The following is a 21,194-nucleotide window of genomic DNA, read 5'->3' as shown; positions in this document are numbered from 1 at the left end:
ATTATCCGGATTGCGAATATCCAAACATGTGGCTATAATTGGAGAAGTGGGTCCCACCCCACCTCACCTTAATGCCGATCGGACCCAAAGGGGTCTAACCCCATTCACTTGTTATTTTTTTTTTTACAAAACATCCAAGTTCTTCATCTCCTCTCCATTTCATGATCCAAAAACCCGGAATTGTAGCAAGAAAACCGAGGTTCTGTATTTAGTGGTAGATAAGGCAGAAAGACGAGTTTGTAGCTTGTAGTGGCGGAAAACAAAAGATTGGACGTGTTAACTGATAATGACTGTTGTTACCTGCTTGCATGTGCTAAGGTGAGTTTCACGAGCCCCTTTTTCTGAATTGTTTTTAAATATTTTCCCGGGGCGGAAAGCATTTTACTATTGAAATGTTTAAGTACATACTAAACGCATGGATTTGCGTGTATTTATAAATATTTGATTGTACGGGAATCGTACGGAATGGGTACAGTACTGGGTTAACAGTGTCCCCAGATGTCCCTAGAGTGTTTATGGGTTAACATTGCCCCCGAAATGGGTACAGTACTGGGTTAACAGTGTCCCCAGATGTCCCTAGAAGTGTTTCTGGGTTAACATTGCCCCCGGAATGGGTACAGTACTGGGTTAACAGTGTCCCCAGATGTCCCTAGAAGTGTTTCTGGGTTAACATTGCCCCCGGAATGGGTACTGTACTAGATTAACAGTGTCCCCAGATGTCCCTAGAAGTGTTTCTGGGTTAACGTTGCCCCCGGAACGGGTACAGTACTGGGTTAATAGAGGTTTCACTTGTGGGCTCAGCATAATTACATCGATAATATTATATTTTGATAATGATTTATCATGGTTTACCCGAATTGTGAAACTCACCAACTATTCGTAGTTGACCCGTTTTCTCACATGCTTTTCAGGTACAATTAAGATGAAGTGATTGCTTACGTGCTAAGTGCTTGATGTGTGTAAGATTTGCGTGCGGGATGTTAGGATACATTATAATAAATAGAATTATGTATCGTATTGTATGATGTGTGTATCACCTAGACGGTAATGAAATACGAGATAATGTAATTTGAAGTATATTAATGTATTCAGTTTTCTTTATAAACAATGTGGTTGATATCAGAGGTGTCTGTTGCATCCCGTTTACGTTTCCGCTGCGGTTACGGGGTGTTACAGAACTTGGTATCAGAGCCATTGGTTATAAAAAATTAGGATGTCTTTAAAAGATACCTAAAATATAACCAGTAGCTCAAGTATTATAGGATCTGAATATCAACTAATAATTTATAGTGACGAGATCTGGATGAACTTGGATGGACAAGTGAGTTATTATGGTCCGGAACATAATAACAGACTTGTCTGCACGAGGGAATTCAGGGGAAGTCACGGGGAACATTAATAGGTAAAAATGGCAACATATGTGTAAAGTATATAATATTATTTATGCGTGCTAATATGTGTGTGTGTGTGTATATATATATATATATGTACATATCTTGTGGGTACATGTATTGAGAAATAGGACCCGGATAAGGAACTGGGGGATGAAATAATAAAAGTACCGAGGATGCTGAGATTTCTAGAGCATCGGTTGATGATAAGTCTGACTTATCGGGCCATAGTTATGTTAGTACCAAGTTAGATCTCCCGTTTGACATTAACCAGAAATATTTAGTAACCGTCACTCCCAACCAAAATTGATAAATCCCTTACCCTACCAACACCGGTACTGTATATCCTAATAACCCCCTATGTTCACCCGAACCGCCGACCCTCACGTACGGACGGACCTGTACCTGAACCCATTCTTATTCCATTAAGGTAAAAAAAATAAATAAATAAATAAAATAAAATAAATAATAATAATAATAAATTTGATGATAAATGAGCAGATAAAAATAATATATAGAAATATACATGTGTATTTCTCACTCTCAAACATATGAGACATATCACCTCCAGATCGAGAATCACCGATTTTAGCGAACCTAGAACGCCTGAGGACATTGACTGAGCAAGTGATAGAGTTTCCCATAATAGTAATTGATAATATTTGAAGGCAACATGGGTTGCGCGATTACCTTGAACCTTGCAACTCCCTATGTTATCCTTACATCCGTTTGATGCCTATACCCATGTATACTCGAATAGAATGATTACCCATACACAAAGAGGTGTTGGAATCATTATAGCATAGTTGGTTGTTCGTTCGTAGGTGGTATACCGTGTATGCCGGATATACAAATAGACACGGATATTATAACTCCGTGGTACGTAATCGTTTGATGCTCACGGTGAGCATGTATCGGTTATGCTGACATGCAGAAGGATATTGAAATCAAGCATATTAAACATTAATCTTTGTTGAGAAAGATCTATATGTCAGTTGGTGACAAGGATTATGAAACATATTTAAACATTAACCGACGTCAGGTTAAGTCCATATGTTATTATATTTGTGGGACATATGTACTAGATACAGGTATGTGTAATATGTATGATAATATTTGGTGTGTATGTGTACCTGCTGTTATGATTGAGCTGGTAACGAGTTATACGGTGAGATTAGTATTGATTACTGCGTACGGGATGGGAACGGCAGAATGACATAAAAAGAGTAACTCCAATGATGGAGATTGATATGATTCAGTTGATTGCTCAAGGATAGCAGATGATGATACCGAATGTCGTATCACAGATCACTGCTAGTGTTGATGCAAATGTGATCGCAGAATTATAGATCGAGCAATCACATGATTATGAATATTTCAATTCTTAGTGTTATTACTAAGAGTGATAATGTCCCACCGAATACTATTATGACTACAAGTATTAGTTATAAACTAAACATGAATAGTAGTCGTAATGAATTAGATCCGGTATGAAGGATATGTTTGTTGGTTGTGTTAAGGAAATTATTAATAGTTTACTGATGGTAAAGGGAGGAATAGATTAGCGAGGGGATAGAAAAGATCGAAATGGTTAAGGATATTGGTAAGAGTCTAGAACATTGTGTAGTGAAATATGATACAGATATGTTGGTAGATTATGTTGTATCGTGATGGAACACGATGGTACAAAATTATAGTTAGAAAATTATTACTCAGATGATATGGTCAGAATTTAAAATTCTTGTGCTAGAGCACTTTTCTTCGAATAATTAAGTTCAGAGACTGGAAACTGAGCTATGGAAGATAGAAATGTTGTGTGCTGATCACTTAGAATGCGCTAATCGTTTAAAGGAATTGTCATGTCTGGTAACATGGCTAATTACTCCGTAAACTAAGCGAAGTGAGCGCTATATTGGGGACTAACTCCATCGATAAGGAGTATAGTCAATCCTGTAAAATATACAACCTTTGGAAGGGTTGTGTCACAAGCCAGCATTGATATATTTGACGCTATGGGAAGCGGACTGGAAGGACGTTAGGTGAGATGTCGAGTGTTAAAGAAGAGAAATGATAAAGGTATAGTGCAAGATAGGCTTTTGAATAAGTAGGTATGTCCTACAACCCAGAATTATACTAAGACTAGTTCTGGTATGAAAACATGAACCGCATGAAGGGTCCTTCCCTAAATGTGGAAAATATGGTTATCGGCAGGAAGAAGAATGTCGAGTGATAGTAGGCCACAGGTGTGGTAAAGATGGACGTAATGCCCCAATTGTAGAACCAATTGAAGCCATCTGAACCGGCAACCCCAACCCATTCGTGTACAACCACTCCGAACTCAACAGCTTCAATGACAATCCATCCAAAGAAATCAAATTATGCCAAACAGTTGTACTTGCTATGAATGTGGCAGTACAGAGCGTTTCAAGAGAAGTTGCCCAAAGTTGAACCAAGGTGTCGTTGGAAGACGAACCTCATGACAAGCATCAACCTCTGGTCAAGCAAGGAGCCGTGCTTTCGTGAGTAATTCGAATAAAGCACGTCATGATCCAAAGGTGGTATTGAGTATGTTGTAGTTTTAAATCAATAGGCTTCAGTGATATTTTTACGGTCGTCGATAGAAGTTAGTTCCTGTTAACCTCCTACCCTTTGGAAAGATACCGATTAGTGAAACTATAGAACCCTATACTGTAGAATCGCTAACAGTAAATCCCTAATGGTTAACTAAATTGTTCGGAATTGTCCTATTATTCTGAACGATTAACCTTTCCTTATTGACCTACGACCAGTAAAGTTAAGAAGTTTTGACGTAATAGTGGGAATAGATTGGTTAGCACGTAACAATGTGGAAATAAACTGTGAAAAGAAAATCGTCAAGATCCGGGTGTCGGATGACGAAGAGGTGTTAGTGCAAGGAGAGAAGTCGGGCACAATGATACCATTTATATCCCACCTCAAGGTGTTGAAATATTTACGCCAGGGATGCGTGGCGTATCTCGCGAGCTTGACGGCCACAGATTCTGAGGAGAAATGGGTGGATGATATCCCGGTGGTACGCAAATTTCCACAAGTTTTCCCAGAAGAACTTCCTGGATTACCGCCAACCCGACAGGTCGAATTCAGAATCGATTTAATACCTCAAGCTGGCCCTGTTGCTAAGGCACCCTACCGACTTGCACCGTCCGAGATGCAAGAATTATCCAATCAGTTGCAAGAATTATTGGATAAGGTTTTATACGACCTAGTTAGTCACCATGGGGTGCACCAGTGTTATTTGGGAAATGAAGGACGGAAGTGTTAGGATATGTATTGATTAGAGAGAATTGAATAAAGTGACGATCAAGAATAGGTATTCACTTCTTCGAAGTAAATGATCTATTTAACCAACTGCAAGGGGCGATTTATTTTTAGAAAATTGATCTTAGATATAGTTATCACCAAATGAAAAATCCAAGAGGAGGACGTTGCAACAACAGCGTTTCGGACTCGTTACGGCCATTATGAATTCTTATTTATGCCGTTCGGGCTAACAAATGCGCCGGCAGTGTTCATGGACCTCATGAATCGAGTCTGTAAACCCTACCTCGACAAATTCGTCATCGTGTTTATTGACGATATTTTGATCTACTCGAAAACTAAAGAAGAGCACGAGCGACATTTAAGAATAATTTTAGAGCTTCTGAATCAGGAGAAGTTGTATGCAAAATTCTCCAAGTGTAACTTCTGGTTACAAGAAGTGCAATTCTTCGGTTATGTTGTAAAGCAACAAGGATTTCACATAGATCCAAATAAGATAGAAACCATTAAAATTGGCAGTCACCCAAGACGCCAAAGGAAATGCGCCAATTTTTAGGACTAGCCGGAGACTATCAGTGGTTTATTGAAGAATTTTTAGCATTACCCAACTCATAATCCTTTGTACGACGCAAATGTACAAATTTTATAGATGATAAGAGACCGCAGTCTCATATTCAATGAAGATGGGTCGAGTTGTTAAGCGATTATGACTGTGACATCCGTTATCACCCCGGCAAGGCTAACGTCGTAGCCGATGCCTTGAGTAGGAAGATCGGGTTAAGCCATTGCGAGTGCGAGCGCTGGGGATGATAGTCCAGTCGAACCTTTCGGACCTGATTCGAGTCGCTCAACGTGAGGCGTTGAAAGAGGAACAATTGGAAAAGGAGGGACTTTACGGCAATGAGAAGAATTTCGAACAGCGCGTGGACGAAATTCTCTATTTCAAAAATCGGGTTTGGATCCCGACCCTCCATAACCTTCGTGATTTAATCATGGACGAAGCGCATAGATCGAAATAGTCATCCTACTTCCATTATTGGAAGGCGGTGAAAGAAGCATCGAGAGCTTGAAGCTTTCTATGGGTGAAGTAATTATCACCAATTTGTTAAATTGAAAATGGGCGTCAATCAAGCCATAAGATTTGAATTGATTCGAGAAACAACCAATCGGATTTATAATATTTAAGATAAGTTGAAAGCAGCGCGAGATTGGCAAAGGATTTATGCCAACATTCAAAGGAAACCATTGTCACTGGAAAGAGGTGACAAGGCATTTTTAAGGCATCACCTTCGAGAGGTGATATAAGGTTTGGCAAAACCGAAAATAGCTCCTTAATATATTGGACCTTATGAGACTATCTCCATGATTGGTCATTTAGTTTATCGATTAAAGTACACCAGGGGCTAAGTACTATACATGATGTTTTGCCATGTATACGGATTGAAAAGTACCTAAGCGATGAGGCAACGAGAGTACTAGTAATGGAGGTACTCATAGAAGACATGCTTGATATCATAAATAATTCCGTAGAGTTAGTAGACGGGAAAACTAAACAGTTTGGACACACCAAGCTTTATTGATTAAGATTAAGTGGAATTCACAGCGAGGACAAAATTATACCTGGTAACGCGAGGGTGAATTCTGAAGGAAAAACCCCACCACCTTTCTCCCGGAAGGGGATAATGGGCGTGTAAAATTTCGAGGACGAAATTTCTTAACGGGGGGAGAATGTAACGATTCCGACGAAACCAGACATACCATAACCGGTAGACAATAGTTACGTTATATTTAATGTCGGGTACATGAATTACCATAGTAATTATACGAGAATACATGGTTTACTGTATTGATTGTACGTGAATATATAATTCATCGTATTGAATATGCGATTAATCGATCGGTAGTTATTGAAACCCAAACGAATCGAGGGTTCAATTATAGACGAGATATATGATATTTAGTAATGTTACGAAGTATTAAAGCTTCGGGATAAGTGAATTAAAGCACAGAAAAAGAATTTTCGATTTAATGGTACGTCGTATCATTAAACGAAACCTTTAATACCAAACCGAGCAAGAGACGATCGATCAAGCCGAAAAAGATGCGCAATAATTAATAATATGATGTTTTAAGTTAATAAATGTCATGGTTTAAGTTTTTAAAGTTTTTAAATCGGTTTTATATAAATTTCATTTTTTAAGTCGAAAACGACCTTTTTAGCCTCGTTTTAAGCCGAATTAAACATTTAACCGAAAAACGAACTGAACCAGATTATCCAAAACATTATCCGGATTGCGAATATCCAAACATGTGGCTATAATTGGAGAAGTGGGTCCCACCCCACCTCACCTTAATGCCGATCGGACCCAAAGGGGTCTAACCCCATTCACTTGTTATTTTTTTTTTACAAAACATCCAAGTTCTTCATCTCCTCTCCATTTCATGATCCAAAAACCCGGAATTGTAGCAAGAAAACCGAGGTTCTGTATTTAGTGGTAGATAAGGCAGAAAGACGAGTTTGTAGCTTGTAGTGGCGGAAAACAAAAGATTGGACGTGTTAACTGATAATGACTGTTGTTACCTGCTTGCATGTGCAAAGGTGAGTTTCACGAGCCCCTTTTTCTGAATTGTTTTTAAATATTTTCCCGGGGCGGAAAGCATGTTACTATTGAAATGTTTAAGTACATACTGAACGCATGGATTTGCGTGTATTTATAAATATTTGATTGTACGGGAATCGTACGGAATGGGTACAGGACTGGGTTAACAGTGTCCCCAGATGTCCCTAGAAGTGTTTCTGGGTTAACATTGCCCCCGGAATGGGTACAGTATTGGGTTAACAGTGTCCCCAGATGTCCCTAGAAGTGTTTCTGGGTTAACATTGCCCCCGGAATGGGTACTGTACTGGGTTAACAGTGTCCCCAGATGTCCCTAGAAGTGTTTCTGTGTTAACATTGCCCCCGGAACGGGTACAGTACTGGGTTAACAGAGGTTTCACTTGTGGGCTCAGCATAATTACATCGATAATATTATATTTTGATAATGATTTATCATGGTTTACCCGAATTGTGAAACTCACCAACTATTCGTAGTTGACCCGTTTTCTCACATGCTTTTCAGGTACAATTAAGATGAAGTGATTGCTTACGTCCTAAGTGCTTGATGTGTGTAAGATTTGCGTGCGGGATGTTAGGATACATTATAATAAATAGAATTATGTATCGTATTGTATGATGTGTGTATCACCTAGACGGTAATGAAATACGAGATAATGTAATTTGAAGTATATTAATGTATTCAGTTTTCTTTATAAACAATGTGGTTGATATCAGAGGTGTCTGTTGCATCCCGTTTACGTTTCCGCTGCGGTTACGGGGTGTTACAATAGCCGATCAGAATAAAGTATAATATTTTAATAATAAAAGTTTAACTTTTATTTAATAAAATATTTATTACATGATCAGAGTTTTACACGTGCCACTGTACGGTTTATTAAAATCCCACTTTCGACATTATTCAAACACACATACAACGCTCTCTTTTTCTTGTCCCCTCGAAGCCATTACTTACCTAAAAAGCATATTAAAATAAACGTCAACACGAATGTTGGTAAGTTCTCTTTATTGAAAATAATATACATATACATATACATATACATATACATATACATATACATATACTTACATATATATATATAGGGTGAGGTTATTCTAAAAAAACCATAGTGTCTAAGAAGTGTAAGAAGGAATATGAACCCTTAGATCTATGAATTAAAGGTCAAGATTGAAAGTTATTTAAGAGTGGAGTGTGTCTTATTTTACGGCTTTTTTTTTAAGCCTTCAGGGGCAAAGTAGTCCAATGTGTTTTTTAACATACAACAAACGTATAATCAATTTCAAATTAGTAACCATCACCTCCTAAAGTGTAGCCTTGATTTAGGTTGAATCCAAAATACACCAAATCTTTTCTTCAATAATTAAATCGATAAAAATATTCAATCCCTCAAATTAAGGTTTCAAAGATATCCAAATCGTCGATGGGTTTATGTTTTGATTTTCGATTTTTGATTTCAGCGTCTATTATGGCAGTAGAAGTGTTATTTAATCCTTCAATTGTCTTACAAATTATTGTTTTTTAAGCGATGGAGGAAACACAGTCTGGGAAGGTTCCGAAGATAAATCTTAAGATGCAAGGTGTGTTTTTTTTAGTAATTATTATAGTTGATATATGACAACCCCCGAAACTAAACTCAACTGGGGTTAGTGATTAGATGCAGGAGTTTCTGTTATAAGGAGTTGATGTAAGTGTGTTTTATTGTTTTTACTCAAATGTATAAAACTACTTAATTTTTATGATTTATGTCTTATTAGTTTACGCAGTTGAGCAAAATGTCACTCACAAGGAGTATGTTTGGTAAAAAAAACAGCAAGAAATCTCCAGTCTTAGGAGGGAGTATTTGGCAATGAAATTGCTAAATGACGTGGACATGTTTTGCAACATATGAAGAAATATGATGAAATAGAGATAGATGGAAAGACAAGGTTACATTGGGATGCATTTGGAAGAATAATAGAGCGTTTGGGGCCAGAAGTTGAGTATGGAAATATGGTTTTACGAGTGTGTTTTGTGTTTTTGAAATTTAAAACTAGCTATTATTGGCGTGGATTGTTTTATTTTGGCATGCTTTACGGTTTGGCGTAGTTCTATATAACGCATTCACATGCTAGTAAGTAATAGTTTAAAATAATATGAATATGTTAGGTGGGTGGTTTGTAGAATATTAGTATGAATATGAGGTTGTATTTTCAATGACCACTGTTATAATTTATAGTAATCATGGAAAAAAAACTTTTGGATTTTAAAATAAAAAAAGAGCTAATATAAATTTGGAAATGGTAAAGCTTGAATGTGTTATATGATAAAACAAAATCACCTAAAATATAATTGAAAATGTTAGGTCATTGCATTGTATAGAACAAAAGATATAAAAGCTAGAACGCAAACATAGTAAAATGTAAAAGGAATACTAGTTTTTGGTTCACCCCAAATTATATTAACACACAGTGGCAGAGCCACATGTGTTTCATCGGGTTCGGTCGAACCCGGTCAATTTCTTCGGTTTCATGTATAAAATATAGGTACGATTTAACGAGCGAACCCATTCTGTTCTAGCGAGCGAACCCATTCTTTCCTAACAAGAGAACCCAACATCATTTTAAAAATATATTCAAACCCATTTATTATGAAAAATATAGTTAAAAAGTTTTTTAGTAATGAATAATTGTTTATAAAGTATAAAACTTTAAAAAAAACTAAAAAAATTAGTAACAAATGTCATTAATTGACTAATAATAACTCATATATGTTATATAGATTGGAAAAAAGCCCAAAATTATAAATAATATGAGTTAATAAGCCCTACCAAATTAACATTAAACATAATACTAAAATAAAAATTAAATAGAAATGACATGTCAATTTCTTTTCTATCAACCATATCCAGACTATAGCCTCTTTCACTAGTTCAAGCCGAAAACAACAATGATGTAAATTTGTTATGATAGAGATATTGAGTTTTATTTAGTTGGCCAAATGACCGACCCGACCCATCCGGGCCCGGAAACTTTGATGCCGGAAAAAGATCAAGCACCGAAAAACTCCGAACCCATAAAAGAAAATTCCTGGCTCCGCCAATGTGAACACAACCATTATCTTAAAAAATTAGTACACATGGAAGCATTTCGCAGATGCAGTTGAAGACAATTATGGATATGACAAAAACAATATTAAAAAGTTTTAAAAACATGTTAAATTTGAGGCTACTCTTCCATGTTTTTTCTCACGATGAACTCACCCCTAGCCTTTTTTAGGATGGAACTTGTGATGATTACGCCAGTCATAGCCAGGTTCTCCGTAAATTTAGCTTGTCAACTTGTTTATTGATTGCTCGCACAAATACCTAAATCGATTTGGAATGCACATCCTTTAGTCCTTATACTAGTCGAAGCATGAAGAACCTATCTCTCTGTATGGTGGCATCAAAGATACATGTTTGATTGAAAACAAAAACACTATACCATTAGTTACAAAAAAAATCTTAAAAAAACATGCAAATAATGAAAAACACATCATTTAAGCAGCTGAACCATAAGACACCAATAAGAAGCCAAACAAAGGAAAAAAACAAACAGATAAGCTTTAATATTAAATCTGAAAGCTAACACATGTTATAACACACTAGTTAACTAATACGAACTATAACACACCAGTTTAATATTATGGCTTACGACACATCAGTTAATTTGAAAAAAAGTATGATATTACTATAACACATCAATGTAGTCAGCACTAACCGTAATTATTATTTGCTACGTGGTTTGACATCATAAAATATTGAAGAATTATTGGCAAGGATAATGGATTCATAATTTTTGAAAATAATGGCATACATGGACCATAATTTTTGTTGGAGACTTGGAGATAATGGTGATGAATTGGAAACTCGTAATATGTCAGTTACAAATATTTTAAATGATAAAAATATAATAAATTGCATTAAAATAGGAATCAATAACTACCTAAATTAAGAAAAACTTGCTAGACAGATCTACCCTTGGTCAACATGGTGTGTTATTGCCACATGTCATCATCATGCTTCTTCCTACACTTTTTACAAAACTTTTTCTTTTTATTTTAACCTTCCTATATATATATATATATATATATATATATATATATATATATATATATATGTGGGGGGGGGGGGGGAAGTGAATACGGTGTTGTTAGACGTCTAAGTTTACACGAAAAACCCATCAAAACTACGTAGTTTTGATTAAAAATTTCCTAAACTTCATTCGTTAAAATTATAATTGTTTTTCCTAATGACTTATGATTCCTAGCTAGTCACACTCACTTGCAGAATTTTAGGCCAAATAAGAATAAAGAAGCTTAAAAAAAACAAAATCTTTGTGGAATAATGATTTCGATGATGAACCAGATTAAGTAAATATGAATTCAAAGGGTGATTCAAAATAATTTTTATTATGTGTTAATTTCATGTGTTTCCGTCCGGAGATGGGTGTTTTGATGTGCCATGCTCTTATTTTCATAATTTACTTAAAAGTTATCAAATTTATGAAAAGCTTTTTTTAGCATGTATGCACGATTCATGTGAATTATGAATTAGTGAACTTAAATGAAATCGGGCGTAAAAAGATAACAATCACCACCTCAAGATGTGTAAATTACATAAAAAAAGGATCTTCAATGCTTTGTTGGTATTACACCATTAGTCTTACATTTTTGGTTCACATAATACTAGTTATTTGTGAATGGAAGATGATAGTTTTGTTTTGGCAAGTAACTAACTGATAAAATCTTTCACTATTATATGGGATTCTAGATAAATTAGGAAACTTTTAATCAAAACTACGTAGTTTTGATGTGTTTTTCGTATAAGCTTGGACGCCTAACAGCACCGTATTCACTTTCCCCTTTATAAAATATGGCAAATCCTTATTATTATATGGGCATTAGTTAGCCTTAGGGACTGTTTGGTTGGGGTCTGAATGAGACCATTCAGATCTCATGTCTGATTCGGTCAGTGTTTGAAGTGTTTGGTTCATTAGTATGAAACATCTTAATGGCTAAATCAGGTCTAATTCGGTCATTTTGAAAACATCGTTGAATGGAAAACAAGACGATTTTTCCCATCTCTCCGATAAACTCCTTCCTTCATCACCATCGCTGATATTGAAGCTACAAAGTCTCCTTCGTCGATGTTACAAGATCTCCTCCATCGTAGAAAGGTTTGTCCTCTTCTACTTGTTCTCCTAACCGATTTTTAATAACCCTAGCCATCGATTTTCAATTTTTTTTCATACATATGTTAATACAATTGAGCCCACTGCTAATCGTAAACTCTGCCATCGATGGCAGTTTCAATAACCCAAATCAATTTCATATACATGTTACTCTTTTAGTTAACAAATATGATGGAAATTAGATTACTATGTTTTATGGATTGGAAACTTGATTCCTAATTCTTTGTGTTAACCTAATCATGTGTGATTATGTGTTGTGTGATCATGGTCCAATTGTGACGATTTTTAGGTAAAACCGTTAAACAAACCGCGAGTAACGGTTTTGATGACCGATAACAAAAAATGAACCGTTGAAAACAAAAACCGAACCATTACAGACGGTTTGGTTCCGATTTGGTTTCATAGTTTGGACTTTATTAGGCTCTTATATAAAACACATAAGCTTAAAATAAAAGAGACAGTCTGAAAATACATAATACATCTTTTAACATAACTTTTCATATGATTAATTAAGCACATCTTAGTTTTAAGCATCTCGAGTGGAGTTGTGGGCGATACGCTTCTGAGTTCTGACCAACAAATAGAAAAAACACAAATATAACTAATTTAGATTGAACTAATAGCTAAAATTAGTGTTCGGTTTTTCTAAATATGATATTAGATGTTACGGGTCGGTCCGGTTTTATACGGCCGGTTTCGGGCATAAACCGTTCATTACGAGTTGAAATATTTGAAACCGGTCGATCGAAAGTTTGGAGAAAAAAACCGTCTGCGAAACCAAACTGATGACCGTTCATTAAGTGATTTTAGCATAGTTAATCTATTATCGTGTAATGTCCATTCCTTATTTAAGAAAAGTTACAGACTTTTGTAGATTAGTAAAGCACCCATCTTTATTAATTGGCTTGTGAGTTTTGATGTTTTAGATATCCTTTAAGACATGATTTGTTTGAATACTCATCAAGCAACTTCAATTTGTTTTAAGATGTATTTTGGTATTGGTTATACTGAAAGTTGTAAATGTATTTTGATCGGTTATAATGAAAGTTTAGTCATTCAATATAGCTCTTGATTAAACATACATATTTCATTCAATACTAAATAGTTCAGAGGGGTAAAATAGTCATTCTGCACTGTCATTCAGACGTCCAACCAAACAACACTTATTAATTCAGCACTTATTGGGTCAGATCCTCTTAATCATTCAGATATATTACTGGTTCAGCACTTAATGGTTCACCACTTGCCAAACAGCCCCTTACTCTATAACACAAAACCATTGGGTACTTCTAAGTCGAGACTATTAATCGAGAAGTTATAATCTGATCCATTTTTGCTCCAACCGTAAGCATACTACTATTCTATTTAACCAAAAGATGCAACATACTAGCAACTAATTAAATTCTAAATTTCTTAGAAATATTTACATGAAAAACTTATGAATACTAAAAACTAACATACTAAAAATTTTACTACACGGGTTGAACAAACAAAACGATAAATTCAATGTAATTGTAAAAATTTATATTGATTCATATAATAATTTATGGAACAACCATCATATCAATGTAGCCTTACATGCTTAGGAAGAGGAAGGAAAAAATAGCCTTACATGCTTAGGAAGAGGAAGGAGAAAACCACTACAAGTATCCAAAAAGTAGCTGCAAACTTTGTTTTTAAAGACTGCATGTATGTCATAAACCAAAGAAGTACTCCCTCCGTCCCATTATAAGTGTCTAGGTTTGAAAAACACAACGTTTAAGGTGGATTGAATGATTACTTTTTTTTTTCTTACCAAATGACAATAATACCCTTGAAAAGTGGGTCCATCAATATTGTTTATTAATGTTAGTTGTGTGTGTTTAAAGGTAAACTTGAAAATCGGCTAATAAATGTTGAAAGGAATGAGACAAATAAAAAAGAAAATGCGGACACTTATAATGGGACGGAGGAAGTAATAAATATGTTTGCTTGGGGGCTCAGTTCACCTAATAATCAAAACCAAGTAAGCATTAAATCATTTAAAGTACCATTTTTTAAAACGGTTCACTTCTACTCATACATGTTTTACCAAAAAAATCACTTTTACCCAAATCAAGATGGCCATTTATAAAAACAACCAGTTTTAAGCAGAACTTGTCATGACCCGAACAGGGTTTGACCCAAACCATGACCAGCTCGCTGTGGCCCGTTAAATTGCTCGTTTTGCCATGTATAGGATAAGGCATAGCCCAAAAATAATATATAAACTCAATAAAATTTGCATAATTGAGTTGTAGTATGAACAACTTGGATCACAGTTATTTTGGTAGCATAATATGGTTATTAATTAGGTGACGCCAAGCATAACAGAAATAATAAGAGCACCAGTTTTATAAGTAGGTTAGAATGTCAACTTCAGTAACAAGTTTTCATTAAAAAGTTTCATACTATCATCGTGTGTTGCTTTCCCGATTTTTCCGTTAACAAAATAAAGCCTGCCAGCGTCAATTTCCACGAATTGGAACACACAAAAGCTATACTCTTCAGTTTTCACTGATATTGATCAATTGAAAATGTTAAAACAGAAGACGACAGTTATTATGGTGGTGGAGTTATCGTCTAATCGTGTTTGGGTAAAAACATGTCATTTTAGGTGCTAATTCTCTTCATTTCCAACTTTTGTATAATGTCACCTCTACAAAAAAAAATAGCATTGACTAAAGCTAATTAAACTCAACGGGTTACCTTTTTGTAATCACTTTGATATCAAGGATGACCTAGAATCGTTTGGATCAGTGGGACTATATTGCAAATTTCCAAATCCAAAAGAATTAAACAATTAAGAAAAAAGTATTATTTTAATGAAAGTCATAGGTAAGTAAAAAGCAGGAAACCACCCTTTGATGCTAAAACTGTTTTTACCTCAAAAATTTCATTAATGATCTTATAATATCTCCAATATCTCATGTTTGTTTACCTCAATAACGCTTCCTAACCTAGGGATGGCAATGGGTCGGGTTTGGGTCAGGTTTAGGTATTCCCAAACCCATACCCGGTTATGAAAGTCCGTCCCAAACCCGTCGGGTTTTAATCGGGTAATTATCCGCCGGGTTTCGGGTTTTCCCATCGGGTTTCGGGTTTCTTATCGGGTTTTAATAAAATACCCGTCGGAATGATACGACTGTCTCGTTGAGAATAAACAGTTAATTAAAAAGAATAAGTTTAATCGAATTTGAAGATTAGATATGTATAGTTGAACCGAATATTGCTAATACCTTTAAAGTTGAAGGCGATGAACGATTCTATGGATTAAAAACGTCTACAAATGAGTGCAATGAGACCTTTAACCTTGAAGACATTAGACGATTCTGTTGATTTGATTAATAAAGAAGCTGTCAATGAAAATTAGGTTTAGTTAAATGATTCAAATGGTGCGAGGGCGATTGCAATTTATGATGATTCATACCTGTAATGTCCAAGTAGATACACAATGGATGATCCGGTGAACACAAACTGGAGCGTTGAATAAGAATGCTAGTGATAAGAAAATTTTATCATTGATTTCATCATATGTTTGTATATTAAAGTATGAAAATTTTAACTTGAATCATTTGATTGCCATTCAAGAAATTTTAGCTTCGCTGAAACAAAAAGGAACTGTTTATATTATTGGATGATTATTAGGAGCGAATGAATCTTATGGTACTTTTCTTCAGTTACAATCTCTTACTTTCTCATTTAAGTTGTCATTTCACTTATTAATGTAGTAGTTTGCATTGTTTCCTTAGCTTTGACAATCCAAGGTACTTTGTATTAACTGGAAACTAGAAGGTGGGGATTATATCAAAAGTAATCGTGGTTAAAAATGTAATATGAATACGTTTTGTTATGTAGTTTTGTTATGTAGAAATCTAAATGAAGGGCTACCATTAACTTGATTCTTTAAGCATATCTAAGCAGGCTTCCTATGACCTTTACTTTGTGATTTTCTAAGTAACCTTGATCGTATATGTCTAAAGGTTCTTCTCTCTCTCTACGTGTTCATTACCGGATTCATACCCAGCGCACGGGTTATACATTTTTACGTCTATCTTTTTCCATTTATCGTTCCCGCCGTGGCGGTTCTAGAAACTAGTTGTGTAAAATATAAGTTTCTCATATTTCATAGAAATAGTTATATAAATGTTTTTTTATTAAAAATATTTAAGGTAGTGTGTAAATAAAAAAGTGAAAATTGTTTTTATTACAAAGGGTCAAGCAGGTTAAGTGATGTGACTATCACGGTAAGAAAATATATATGTATTGCACTCTTTTTCTTCGTTAACATTTTCTCTCATAGAATTTTAATAAAGGTATTTTTATTTGGCATCTCTACATATATTCAAAGAAGTATCCTAATTGTTTAAAAGTGTAAGCTATTAGTAACTACACTTGCTTGAGGTAAACAACATGGTTTTTTACACTTGAAGTTACTGTTTCCACCGCATATTAAAAACCTATAACCAACTGGATCAACATATACTACTTACAAACCACCCCTAAAATACGGCCCGCTAAGGAACGAGCTAGCAAAAGTTCCACCACCGTTAGGGAAAAGTGTAAGAAAGCATATTAGCCCGAGCACGAATCCCCAAGCATACCTATCATCGCCAAGAGGGGTAATTTCGTCCTTTGCGGGTATTTCTTCTCCACCCCTAAAGAAGTTTGCAAAGAGCCCCCAAGCCAAACACAAGACACTACCACTAAAGCCACCTATGACTAACAAGAGTGAAGTGGCAAATGATAGCAAAGCCGCAGTGCTCCTACCGAACATGGCTTGAGAGATGCGACCGCCTTCAAGCCTCCCACACGGTAACAAGTTTAACGAAGTCACCACCATTCCTATCCCAAACGGAAAAATTCCCGATTAGTTACAAAAGACCTAACCATTTATAAAAAACAAGTTCAAAGCTTATGCAAAAAGATTCACCTACAAGTGTACTTACAAAATGATGAAAATGCATTCTATCCAAAAAAAAAATCGTAACTTTTGGAAAACAACTAACCTAAAAGTCTACTTGTAAAATGGCCAAAGTGCCCTTTATAAAAGAATTATAAACTTTTGCAAAAAAGACTACTAAAATTATACTCGTACTTAAAAATAACGAAAAGACCCTCTATATAAAGAATTCAAAAACTTTTGCAAAAACAACTAACCTAAAAGTCTACTTGCAAAATGACCAAAATGCCCTTTATCAAACAACATCAAAACTTTTGCAAAACGACTCGACGAAAAGTAAACATAAAAAATGATGAAATATCCTTTATAAGAAAAATCAGAACTCTTGCAAAAAGGCTAACCTAAAATTATACTTGCAACGTGACCCAAATACCCTTCGAAACTTTTGCAAAAAGACTCGCCTACTAAAGTTTACTTAAAGAATACCATTTAACAAAAAGAAATTTCAAAACTTTTGGCGTAAGACTCGCCTAAAAGTCTACTTACAATAACACCAGAATACCATTTAACAAAAAGAAATTTCAAAACTTTTGGCGTAAGACTCACCTAAAAGTCTACTTACAATAACACCATAATACCATTTAACAAAAAGAAATTTCAAAACTTTGGGCATAAGACTCACCTAAAAGTCCTGCAAAGGCAAGAGGATCTACTGGAACCCCAACACCTTCCACGGCATAAGGCAACACGTTGCCTAGATCGTCCGTGTACGGGCCAATAACGAATTGGATGAAAGAAAGCAACGGGTTATTGTAAAAGAATTGCGGTCTTATAAACCTGCATATAACCAACCCAAAACCCATGATGAATAATGCTAAAACGTATCCAATTACGGTATACAATGGAAACATAAACTTACAAAGCATTATCGCCTCCGTTGAAGCTACCATCAGCTGCAAAAGCAGCGACTGCAAGCACCAATGAAGTCAGATACGCGCTAGCTGTTCTCGCCACCGCAATATCAAACAACGCCTTCTTGTTAGGGAGAAGAGACTCATAATTATTAATGACTCCCAAGCATCCGGTCCAATTATACGGGACCAGAAACGAAGGACTGAGCTTAACTCCATAACGAGCTGCGGTTACCCTAGTGGCAATCTGCACAATACAATAAGCTAACATTAGTTTGACCAGTAAAGTAAACTCCAGCACTTTTTAAAGTCAAAATCGATATCCGATTTATCTGAAACGATGTAGTTTGGTCAAAATTGGTTCGTTTTGGTTCGGCAATGTACCAACACTCGGAATAATCTAAGATACTAAAATATGTTTTATTTCAGATACAACTTCGTTAATTAATAAAGTTTATATCGGAACTTTGAGGGAAAAAAAACAATTACAACCACATATTTAGTTTCTTATTTAAGTTAACGAACGCAAGTTATTAGAGGAAATAAAGTTGTTAGATTTTAAAAAGATTAAAAGCATATATTAGTATAGGGGTGAGATTGGATAAATGAATGCCACATGACAAAATCTAACTGGCTAATATAATATTGTAACCGAAAGTTACTGTCTTTGACTTCAAAAGTCAAAACATTCCAAAATCTAGCAGAAAAGAGAAACTAAGGTTACCTCAGAAACACCTAAAATGGTTAGAAAGCCACCGAAGAGTGGGACAACGTCCGCTAGATAATCGTCAAACGTCGCGTCAGGCTTAAGAAAGAAGCCACTCATCAAAGCAATTGTCCCAAAAGTGGTCACGGCTAAAGCTGCTGCACTAACATAGCCCCATGGTGTGCTTAATTTGGTTAACTCGAATTGGAGATCAATCTCAGATTTCGGTTGCACCACACAAACCTTAATACAGATGAAAACAAGAGACAAAACAGGCTTACAAGTAGGATGAAACACCGGAACCGAATCAAACAAAATGAAGAACATGTGATTTACCTGTTTTGTAATATCATTAGTTTTTTCTTCCATAAACCATAAAACAACCTCTCGTCCTGCGGCTTCGGACAATTTCTTCTCCAATGTCGGAATGACTTCTTCAATGGGTCTTCTCAAATTTCCGATAAAGATCCCTCCATCACCAAATCTTCTAACGTCCGTTGCAAAGAATGTAGTAAACCCGAAACAACTTTTTAACTGCAAATTACATTTGACTTTTGATTTCAATAATTTTTATTCAATTTAGTAGAAATTGCTGCTTACTATAGTCTGTGGCAAGCAACTAATTAACTATGAGTTATTGAAAAAATGGGCTTGAGAACTTAAACGATCTCAAACCTAGACAAGCAGAATTTAAATGAGCTCAAAGCTAAAACTTGTTAACTGGCCTGGGCCAAGACAAACAGAACTTAAACGAGCTCAAACCTAAAACTCGTTCATAAAACCGGTCCGGGCCAGGACAAGCAGAACTTAAACTAAAACTCTTTGATTTGATTAATAATTTAGAATTAGATAGAATTAATTAGAAAAAAAGAACATACCGTGTTGAGATCAAGAGCCTTAAAACTCCGTTCTGCTAACTCCAACCTCTGTCTCTCTCTAAACAAATTATCCCGAAGCAGTCGATTAAACAACCTGACAACCGGATTATCACTGGTTCGTTCTCGATCAAGCTCTTTCAGCTTCCTATCGGTCCGTTTCTTTTCGAGCTTAATCGCAGCCTCAATAGAAGGATTGCCCATAAACCTTTTAAACTCCTCATCACTCTTCCAATCTTGTTCTTGCTGATCGTCATTATTCGATCCCAAATGGGTATCATCTGTTTCATGATCAACCAAGGGTGTATCGTGGGTTTCTTGATGGGATTTGAGTGAAATACTGAGTCTTACTCTTTTTGGGTTTGGGTTTGGGTTGGTGAGAGAGAATGAGAGATGGGTTGGTTGTTTGAAGAAACAATTGACGGGCAAGCAGCGGCGTGGGTTGTTGGGATAGGAGACTGTGAGAGTGGCAGCCATTGTTGGAAGATTTGATGAGATGGAACATGACGGGGTGGGTTGGTTTTCAAGTGATCGGAGATTGATCTAGAAAGTTATGGAATGGGTACAGATGGAAGATCGACAAACCCCACACCACAGCAATAATGACAATATTGTGGTGGATAATAACTAACTGGATAAATAGGAATATGAAAATCTTTCCCACCACTAGCTGACGACGAGTTTAAGTATTGTTGTATACGTAGTAACCAAATGGTTCAGGTCGGGTTTATTGGAAGGAAAATGCATTTTTCCTTTAATAACGCTTCAAGTTAAAGTTAGGGTTTTATGTTAACTACGCTTGTCTCAGATTAATGGTAAAGTACCGACATGTTTTGGAAAAATCAAGATCAAGAATTTTGGGATAGGGTGTTTACCGAATGATACCGGTACCAAACCATACAGCGAGCTTTTGTCATGACTGAAGACAAACCAATAACGACAAGGCTTAACCAAGCTCTACTGATCACCAATCACCATATTATCTATATTTATCTTATTAGTCCAAACAAACTTAAATGAACGAGCCTCTGACAGACAATGATCATGTATACCGGTGGCAGGTTTAAAAGAAAATTCCAAAGGTATCCCAAAGAATATGTTTTGGCCTACGGGTTTCCAATACAAAACGAGAAGGAAAAAATGCACTAATATCGCACTTCGCCAACAAAGTTGAACCGCAAATCGGCTACTCTTAATTCCTAAGTAGATCCACCATTGATGTAGCCTTGTCCCAAAAGACATATTGAAGTCCATATCGGGACTCATT

At 35.7% G+C, this 21,194-nt stretch overlaps 1 protein-coding gene across 1 annotated transcript; it reads right to left on the bottom strand.

Annotated features, from left to right (window-relative positions):
* Nucleotides 1-17,014: 17,014 nt before the first annotated feature.
* On the bottom strand, nt 17,015-20,404 carry LOC143588159 (putative zinc metallopeptidase EGY3, chloroplastic). The gene is made up of 6 exons (XM_077069246.1): nt 19,931-20,404; nt 19,389-19,586; nt 19,071-19,295; nt 18,355-18,593; nt 18,118-18,272; nt 17,015-17,377 (listed from the first exon to the last, which is right to left on the bottom strand). The coding sequence occupies exons 1-6, from the start codon at nt 20,402-20,404 to the stop codon at nt 17,022-17,024; spliced, it is 1,647 nt and encodes a 548-aa protein (XP_076925361.1). The 3' UTR covers nt 17,015-17,021.
* Between the last annotated feature and the right edge of the window lie 790 nt (nt 20,405-21,194).

This window comes from Bidens hawaiensis, unplaced genomic scaffold (assembly GCF_021521415.1).
Source record: "Bidens hawaiensis isolate Kalapana, Puna unplaced genomic scaffold, B.hawaiensis_p1.1 tig00036079_1, whole genome shotgun sequence".
Classification (NCBI taxonomy): domain Eukaryota; kingdom Viridiplantae; phylum Streptophyta; class Magnoliopsida; order Asterales; family Asteraceae; genus Bidens; species Bidens hawaiensis.
This window is presented reverse-complemented; position numbering and strand designations above follow the sequence as displayed.

Bases quoted from the DNA above. Each gene is read 5' to 3' on its own strand.
- LOC143588159 (XM_077069246.1), bottom strand. From the start codon at position 20,404: ATGGCTGCCACTCTCACAGTCTCCTATCCCAACAACCCACGCCGCTGC. The intron at 19,296-19,388 runs GTAAATCACATG...ATCTGTATTAAG, and splicing joins CTAATGATATTACAAAACAG to GTTTGTGTGGTGCAACCGAA. The intron at 18,273-18,354 runs GTAAGTTTATGT...GGTTATATGCAG, and splicing joins AACGGAGGCGATAATGCTTT to GTTTATAAGACCGCAATTCT.